The sequence below is a fragment of the Triticum aestivum genome, chromosome 5A (genome assembly GCF_018294505.1).
Source record: "Triticum aestivum cultivar Chinese Spring chromosome 5A, IWGSC CS RefSeq v2.1, whole genome shotgun sequence".
NCBI classification, from domain to species: Eukaryota; Viridiplantae; Streptophyta; class Magnoliopsida; order Poales; family Poaceae; genus Triticum; species Triticum aestivum.
In genome coordinates, this window is record NC_057806.1 from 661787066 (window position 1) to 661796175 (window position 9110).

A 9110-nucleotide genomic window follows, 5' to 3' on the forward strand; every position below is an offset into this window, starting at 1 on the left:
GGCATGAAGATGCGGTGGATCCCGACCCTTGTCAATGGGAGGGCTTTATTTTCTACTCCCTCCGTAAACTAATATAAGAGCGTTTAGATCACTAAAATAGTGATCTAAACGCTCTTATATTAGTTTACGGAGGGAGTACATGTTATCTTAAGTTTGGCTAGGGTTGTGTTCTACTTAGGAACGTGAGATGACAATGACTCCTTGGAGATGAAATAAGTGCTGCCCGCCCAGCCCTGTCCTGATGGTACTTCTTGCATCGTCAGAGGGCGTGTGAAGTTGTGCCTTTGGCGGATATCACGAGATTTAGTTGTTGTTTGTATTCGGTGTTTGGATATGATATTCATTCGTCTATAGGTTGGATCCTCCCGATCTATGGCTTTCTTCATCTGCGACGATTGTAGCATGACAACTTTTCGACTTTTTACTATAATAAGATTTGTTCGGCTCTGGTGACGGAGAGACGATGATGGCGGTGTGCCTTCGGCCCCCTCAAGTGCTCGTAGGTGGTCTACGAAATTGGATGTAACCACTGTTGTTTTCGGTGTTTTTTATACTGTCCTGACAGTAGACGAGTAGATTGAATATTTTTTTTGAACATAGTAGAGACGCAAGCGCTCAATATACGCGCATACGCTCGTCCATATGAACGCACACACGCACACTCTACCCCTATGAGCACCTCCGAGAGACTGAACCGACATATTATCTTGAGATTTACGAAGTCATCGCAGGCGCTTCGTCGTCGACGGGAACGTCTCCTCCCACTGAAAACGCATCACCAGAAATCCTGAAATAAATCCAAGAATAATTCGAGCATCAGGACTAAATCCAGAAATAATGCGAGCACCAAGACTTGAAAGTTTTTTTAAAAGGACAATTCCCTGCAATAATTTTAAGGATTTTGGGAAAACATCCATAAGTAACCGTATCCTCCAAAGTTTTTGTAGAAAGTCCATTTTTTAACTGAAAGGAGCTGGAAGCCCATGCAAAACCGAGAATATCTGCTGGAAGGAACCACCGGCCCGCGGGCCCCACCACCGCCGCGCCAGGCTGAGGTGCCAGCGACCGCGCGCCGGTGAACCAACTTCCCTCCTAAGTATAACCCGCCTCACCGTCGTCACGCCTCGTGCTCCTGCTCTGCTCTGCTCCGACGACGACGACGGCGCCACCACGCCAACCAACGCCCTTCCTTCCCGCACAATAAAAATCCCCGACCCCGACGCGCCACCCGCAGCCGCGCCCGCCCCGCCCCACCCCTCCTCACCCGCCTCGCGCCCGATCCGGATGGCGCCCGCCGCCGCCGCGGGGACCCCGCGCGGCCGGCGCTTCACCGCCGCGGTCCTCGCCGTCGCCGTGGCGCTCGCGCTCGCGCCCGCCGCGGGGAGGCCCGACAAGGAGACGCGGGAGAAGTTCTACGGGAGCCTCGTCGCCAACGGCACCCACAACGCCACCGCCGGGGACAACAGCATCGCCGACATGTTCGGCCGCGTGCTCGACAAGGAGTTCTCCGACAGCGACGCCTCCGAGGGTACGTGCGATCCCCTGCCCCCCCCCCCCCCCCCCCCCCCCCTAGCCCCGCTCGGCCGCTCCTCTAGATCTGCTCTGGCCCAGGGGATTTTTTTTCTGCTGAAAATCATCCTGCGGGGGTGAGAGAGTAGATGTTTGAGTCGGATGTTGATGTCCCTTACTGCCAATTTCTCACGAGCCATGCAAATTTGGGGTTTAACACTGCACTTTTTTGGTTCGTTATTATGGTGATGAATTGCTTTGCTCCTCATTTTGCAGTGCCGGACAAGAACAGCTTCAACAACAGCATCTCAGATCATCAAGTAGGTGTGACTGCCCTCTTACGTGTGTGTTGTGTTTCCTGTTACGAAACTCTCTTTCGGTCTTTCCCCCAAGACTGGTGGAGGCTTGCCTAAAAGGCATTACCTGTGCTTTTCATAGTGCTCCAAAACGACATGACATACCAATATTGGTTGTTTGGTAGTGAGGTATTTCCCGTTGGAAATGAAACAGAAAAAACCCTCCAGGCGCATCTATGCGTACATGTCCCTGCTAAGTACTTTAGCAGTTTCTATATGGGTGTAAAACAAATAATACTAAGCCATATTTGATGGCGCATGCAATTGACATGCTTTGTAAATTTGGGGTTCTACTTAAGCAGCTCTGTTGGAACTGTACCCAGTCTCCCATGATGTTAGTGTGGTGTATCTCCAGTGCTTGTTTATCCAATGATATATAGTGGGGTGTTTCTCCCCTGCATGTTTTCTATTCAGTTAACTATAGCTCCTCATCTATTTGCTCTCAATAGTTCCTTTGACGTTTTTTTTTGGGAAATCTGCTCATGGTGCACCTTCTGAAATAAGAACTTGTAATTCCATACATATTTATTTATTTATCTTATTGATTTGTTTTCTGTCAAAGTAGTTCGCTAGATGATAAATTTTATCTTCTATGTTTGTTCAGGCTGTTCTGGAGACTGTAGCTGTTATCACACACGACAAGAAAAATGATACACAGCAGGCAAAGTATGGCTAGAATATGAACAGGATCAGCTGTTAGAACCGTTCAATCCGTAGCATCCTACTATGATTGACATAACTTAAACAGTGCTTCTTGTGCAGTTCCTCAAGACCTTTCCAAATAGGTGACATGTTTGGTTCTCAGAATGAAAATTCTGATGACACGGAAACTGTGATAGACAAAGAGGTGTGTAAATTCACTTATTAACAAGGATTTTGCCATCCAATTAGTTCTGTTATTAGTTTGTTATCGCTGACTATAACTTTGTGCAGGATAATGTTTTTGTGATGTCAAATCGTAAAACAAAGTATCCAACACTTCAGTTAGATTTAAGGTCAGTTCTCTTTCATACCTTGACCCTGTATGTGGAATCTGTAATCTGCTGATTGCACGTAATCCATAACAATAAATTTTGGTTTTGCAGATTGATTAAAGATCTGGTAGTTATAATTGTTTCAGCTACTGCTGGTGGTATCATATTCTCTTGTTTGGGGCAGCCAGTGAGTAGACCTGCCATACTTTAGTGTTAACACTGCATTACCTCAGTAGGCTTGATTTATGTTGTTATTTTCCAGGTTATTGTTGGTTATCTACTTGCTGGTTCTCTTATTGGACCTGGAGGCTTGAACTTGATCAATGAAATGGTGCAGGTAAAAAAATATGATCACTAACGACTGCTCTTGTATCGTTATCTTTAGTTTAAGTTTCTCGGATTTTGGTCTAATTTTTTTACTCTGTACCTTGACGCAATGTAATTTCTTAAACACGCTCACCAAAAAATTTAGCATTGACACTGGGAATGTGCACTCGATAGTCAAGATTTATTATTTGGTTGGTCTAAATGAAGAATTGTCTAAATTTTTTTTTATCTTTTTATCTCATGCTTGAAAATGTTGCAAGGGTATATGTTTGGATGGTGACCAAAAGCAACGCCGATTATTTGGTCATGATTAAAATTTTGGCTCTTGCTTTTGATGGTTTCTAATATTTTGACATGCCCAGCCCCACGGTACAATTCTAGTTATTTTTCTCGCTAACATTGGTGAAAACATGGACAACCGACATGTTAACCAAAACATTCGTTAGCCAAATTTCTTGTGGGGTTGGCTTTGACTCAACCCGAAAATACCCTAAATGATCCTCAGGAAAATAATATTGTGAAGGGAGCATTAAACAATTTAGCAATTACGTTCGAACAGTAATGGCATTTAACCTCCTAAGTATGCTATTGAATTTGAATATCACATCTCTCATTTCTTGTGTTCAACTGCAGGTGGAGACCTTTGCCCAGTTTGGTGTGGTTTTTCTTCTTTTTGCTCTTGGCCTTGAATTTTCATTGCCAAAGGTACTTTAGAATGTCATGGCTAATTACTTTGTTCTAATGTTACTCTTTCTTCAAATATAATATTCATAAACATGTGGTGTCTGACCATGTTCTTCATTTCTATCAGTTGAAAGTGGTTGGGCCTGTTGCTGTGCTTGGTGGTGTACTTCAGATTGCTTTGTTCATGTTCTTGTGTGGCCTAACTGCTGCGGTATTGTATTAGCTACCTTTATTCAATACTGTTCTGTGAGAGAAAAGACACTTACCTAAATTTGAAGTTATGCCATTTTTCCAGTTGTGCGGTGCTAAATTATCTGAGGGAGTATTTGTTGGCACTTTCTTGTCAATGTCATCTACTGCAGTGGTAATTATGTTCGTTCAAGATGGCTATTGTTCAAAATTTATGACTTTTGCACTTTAAAATTTCTTTGGTCACCTAGATTCAGGGGAAATGTGGTTGAGTTGTTGGGCTTGGCTTAATTATATGAATGACTGTTTACAGATAGCAAATTTTCACTCTGTTAACTGTAAATAATGTGTATCTTCTAATTGCTACAACCATGGCAGGTTTCCAAGTTCTTAGTGGAAAAGGGTATCACAAATGCGCTTCATGGTCAAGTTACAATTGGCACCCTTATCCTTCAGGTTTGGACTTCATCCACTTCTTTCATCTATTTACTCTTTTATTGTTTACTATTGGTAAAAGTGTTACAAACTTAAAATCTTTGTTTGCAATTTTGATGAAGAAGCAACATAATCACTAGATATTTTAATTCAGTTGCAAGGATAGGAGTCCTCATGCACTATCAATTGCAACTTTTCAACTCTGACCAATTTAACCAACCTTCACTAGTAGTAGCTCTTCTTATTTGCGTACTGGTCTGTGCTATCATGCCTTAAGTGAGTTTATGTTTGTTAAATCGGTATGCACTACAAGCGCCAAGTCTCTAAGTTGTTAGTTATTTCAGTATTTCAATTAGAAAGGAGAGGAGATAGATACTTACTCCCTCTATAAAGAAATATAAGAGCGTTTAGATCACTACTTTAACGATCTAAATGCTCTTATATTTCTTTACGGAGGGAGTACTATTGAAACTGGTACTATTGGATCTTTCTCATATACAGACATTTGTGTCATCCTCATTGAACCAATCATTGATAATCAACAAATACGGTGCAACAAATACGGTGTATTTCGTCCTTAGTAATGGTTTATGTAATTCAAGGGTCAATTGCTTGGAAGCCCGTTTGATGGAAAGTAAGCTCTATGTGCTAGTGTTTCATAACTGTGCTCAGTTGAGATTCAGATATCATCTTCCTTTTACTCCAGGATTGTGCAGTTGGCCTGCTGTTTGCTCTCATTCCAGTTCTGGGTGGTTCAAGTGGCATATTTGGAGGAATGATGTCAATGGGGAGACTGTAAGATCATTATCAGAATGGCTAGTTTGCAGAAATCCAAAAATGTTATCTTAGTGTTATATCAGGGCCTTGAGTAATGCAGAATGTTTTTGTGTCAGGTTGCTTGTACTGTCCATATTTGTAACTGTTGCATATATGATGACTTGGTCATTTATCCCTCGATTCTTAAAACTGATGATCCAGTTATCATCACAGGTTAGTTGAACTGGGTTGTTTCTCTTCTGTCCTGGCACTGATTTTGATAGTTATGTGCATTGTTTCTTCATATTGGTGACTGGAAATTTTTATCATTTAGTGCTAGGAAACATTATCCATCCAACTTGGTTATTGTGCTCTTTATTTTTAGTGAAATTGGAGCTCCATGCTCTTCCTTTGTTTCTCTTTGGTTAGTGATGTGTAACTACTGTATCTGTATCGTCTAAAACCTCAGGTCCATGTTCGTGTAGACTTCCGTGGATTATTTAAAAAACGCTGTGTGTAGCCCACATTACTGAAGGGAATTCTGTTTTGCTTACTAAATACCATATATGTTCTTTCACAGTGATGTCATGATATTATTGAAAAAACACTTTCTATAGTTTATAGTGTTCTTTTAGTGTTTAAACTCACTTGCTAATTTGTTTTTTTTAATATGCAGACAAATGAACTCTATCAGTTGGCTGCTGTTGCTTTCTGCTTGCTGCTAGCTTGGGTAAGGTTATTTGACTTCATTGCTTGTATCACACCCTGTTATGGACTTTAGCATGACTTTTATCGGCGCAGTGTGACAAATGTTATTAGTTTCAAGTTCTTGCCTGAGCACCAGTATAGTATAACATGATTCCCCGAAGCTTTTTTCTCTCTCAAAACTAGCAGGAGCATTGGCTTTTCCCAAAGCATATTTCTTGCCACTAGGAATGAAAATTTCGCCTGTCATACTAGCTATTCTCATGTTTGGTGTCAACAGCCTTCGTAGCATTGGTAGCTTGTATCACATCCTGTTGCTGGCATGAGGGATAACTGTCCTTATAATTGTTCCTGTTGCCCTCTCACTAGTTCTTTGTTATCATCAGCGTTCATACTATCACCTATAACACCAATTCTGTAAAGACTGATGTTATGTCTTTGTATTTGCCAGTGCAGTGATTATCTTGGACTGAGTCTTGAACTGGGCTCATTTCTTGCTGGCGTTATGATATCCACCACAGATTTTGCTCACCATACTTTGGAGCAGGTGCTATTCTGCATCCTGTTCGGTAGTTCTGTGTCATGATTTGGCTTTACTGGGTCTTGTTTTTTTATTGCCTTGTCAATTTAAGAATTTCGTTCACTTTGGTTGGACCTACCAGTTTGCTGTTCATAAAGGAACTTTTGCAGTATCTTACAAAGTGCTGTGTTTTAATAATTGAAGGTGGAAGCAATCCGTAACTTATTTGCAGCACTCTTCCTTGCAAGTATTGGCATGCTCATACATTTCAAGTTCTTGTGGAATCACGTTGACATATTACTTGCAGCTGTTATACTGGTTATAATAGTTAAGAGTATAGTCATAACAGCTGTCATAAAATCATTTGGATACAGCATCAGAACAGCTTTCATCGTGAGTACCTCTCCCTTAGTATTTCCCCACAAGTATCTGTGCATTAAACGAATATGTTCTCACTCTTTTATTCTGTTCTTCTCGTACCAAGGTTGGTCTATCATTAGCTCAGATTGGAGAATTTGCTTTTGTGCTTCTGAGCCGTGCCTCACATCATCATCTTATAGGGGTGAATTATTCTAATCTCATCTAAACGTTTATATACTTGCAATGCATGCATGATTCGTAGGTCTTACCAAAATTTGTTTTGTAGGGGAAAATGTATCTGTTATTACTGGGAACAACTGCTCTTAGCTTGGTAAGTTTTTCTTTTCTGGGTCAATATGATGGGCCTAGGTGTTCCATGCACACTTAGTCACTTTATTTTGTTTCTTTCTGCAGGTAACAACTCCCCTCATTTTCAAATTAATTCCTGTGGTAACGCAACTCGGCATCCTTATGCGTTGGTTCCCCTCAGAAAGCGGTGTGCAGAATGAGGTATGCTTTCTTAGCTCTTTGCTGATGGTGCACCTTTGAATAAAATTATTCCTCATTATTCCATCATAGTTAGTGATGGTTTTCCAGGGTAAACTGTCATTACCTCATATCGAAACATGGTTTTGCTCCAACATAAATTCTTGACAGAGTAGTCATAATAAGGGTTGGAGTGACCAAGCATGTTTCGCAAGTTCATGATCAAGATGTCCTAAATGCAAGTTTCACGTTTTAGTTTAGTATTCTTTTCTACATGACTTTGCCCACCTTATAAGATGGTTCATCCTTGCTTTTCTAGTGTCATAGTTGAGTCTATAATTGGAAAGTTTTCTATTATAATCTGATTTGGTTAAATGCCTGTTCTTTCCGTCAAGATTTTAATCATCAGGTTTTAGTGTGAAATGCTCAGTCAGTCTCATTCTTTCTAGTTCCATATCTGATCATATTTCAGCTGCCTTTACAGGAAAAGGCAACAATGCTTGATGTTTACAACAGAACACTCTAACATTGCAAAGCCAAGACATTCATTCCACTGACAACGATTTATCTGTGCAAAGACTCTTTGCACATGCCACGGATCGCTGCACAAATATTTTCATCATTTCCCTCCACGACAGTATAGCGGGGGTGTGATGCAATGACTAAGGATAACATTTTGAATGGCCGGGGAGTTATCCATATACCACTCCAATGCAAGAACTGAGTTTGTACATACTGTACATGTTGTCGAAGTAGCATATTCTTTACACGGTATGGCCGTGAGGCCTTGGTTTTGTACCATTCTTGCCAACTTAATCTTAGGAGTTAGATAGGGATTTTGTATGCCGAGCTCAGATGTACCGCACAAGTGACATGTACTATTTTCCCCATAGCGGGGTGGGGGGTGGGGTGGTATGCTATATATCGCCAATTGCCTTTGTGCGTGAAATGCCAGCTGACATGATCTGGTGTTGTCTTTCAACAATCATTTTCTCACAGCATTATATGGATATTGTTACTCTCCTGTCATTATGTGTGGCGAAGTAGTGAAGATTGTTTCCTGGGGTACAGATTGTTTTTCTCCCGACACTGTCCATCTTGTCTGGATGTTTTGTTTATGCTAGCTCATTCATCCTAGGTTGGCGGAATTTTGCTGTCACTTAGAGCATATCTAGCCCTCGAATCCTTTAATCCCCCAAACTTCACCCCACCCTCTAGCCCTTATCCCTAAAACTTAATCCCCCTAAAAGTTCACTTTGCTAATTCTTCCAAAAGTTCGCACAGACATGTCAAGCAAGTGCACCACATTTCAACATGCAGTTGAACAATTCAAATGCACCACATCATAATTCAACTATGGACATAAATACCCTTCCTCATCCAATCCAACAAACAACTACAACATAATCATGTTTGAGCCAAAAGGCATCAAATTCAGTAAGTTCATTCCAAAAAACCACCAAGCACGTGGTGGATCAACAACCAACATCAATCACAAGTAAACCACCCACGTCATCATTGTCAGCATCACCACCACCATCATTGCCGAAGCCACCACCCAAACGACTTAGCCAAGATCTACACAAGAGTGATTTCTCAATATCGTCTGGTCGTCTCGTCCATCTTGCTTGGGTCCATGAACATGATAGCACGCTCTTCGACTGGTATCTTGTTCTTGTGTTCCCGGGCCTCCAATGCAAGGCAGTGCTCTTGAATGTGCCTCTTGTTTGCTATCTCCTCGGCCTCCATTGCAAACCTTTGCTACTCAATTGGAAGTCTTCTTTCTTCAGCTTGCACCTTCCTCTCCTC

General features: G+C 41.5%; 1 protein-coding gene across 2 annotated transcripts; it reads left to right on the forward strand.

The window, feature by feature from the left end:
* Window positions 1–1064: 1064 nt before the first annotated feature.
* LOC123105757 (K(+) efflux antiporter 5) lies at window positions 1065–8330 on the forward strand. 2 transcript variants are annotated; one of them, XM_044527898.1, is made up of 20 exons: window positions 1065–1528; window positions 1786–1829; window positions 2470–2531; window positions 2628–2712; window positions 2799–2860; window positions 2951–3026; window positions 3102–3176; window positions 3800–3871; window positions 3978–4061; window positions 4146–4214; window positions 4418–4495; window positions 5181–5269; window positions 5368–5464; window positions 5907–5960; window positions 6387–6482; window positions 6660–6848; window positions 6940–7017; window positions 7102–7146; window positions 7230–7325; window positions 7774–8330. In XM_044527898.1, the coding sequence occupies exons 1-20, from the start codon at window positions 1285–1287 to the stop codon at window positions 7825–7827; spliced, it is 1749 nt and encodes a 582-aa protein (XP_044383833.1). In that variant the 5' UTR covers window positions 1065–1284; the 3' UTR covers window positions 7828–8330. The 2 variants fall into 2 exon arrangements, with proteins under 2 accessions (XP_044383833.1, XP_044383834.1); XM_044527899.1 differs by having other exon boundaries at window positions 1071–1528; window positions 7786–8330.
* The last annotated feature ends 780 nt before the right edge of the window (window positions 8331–9110 follow it).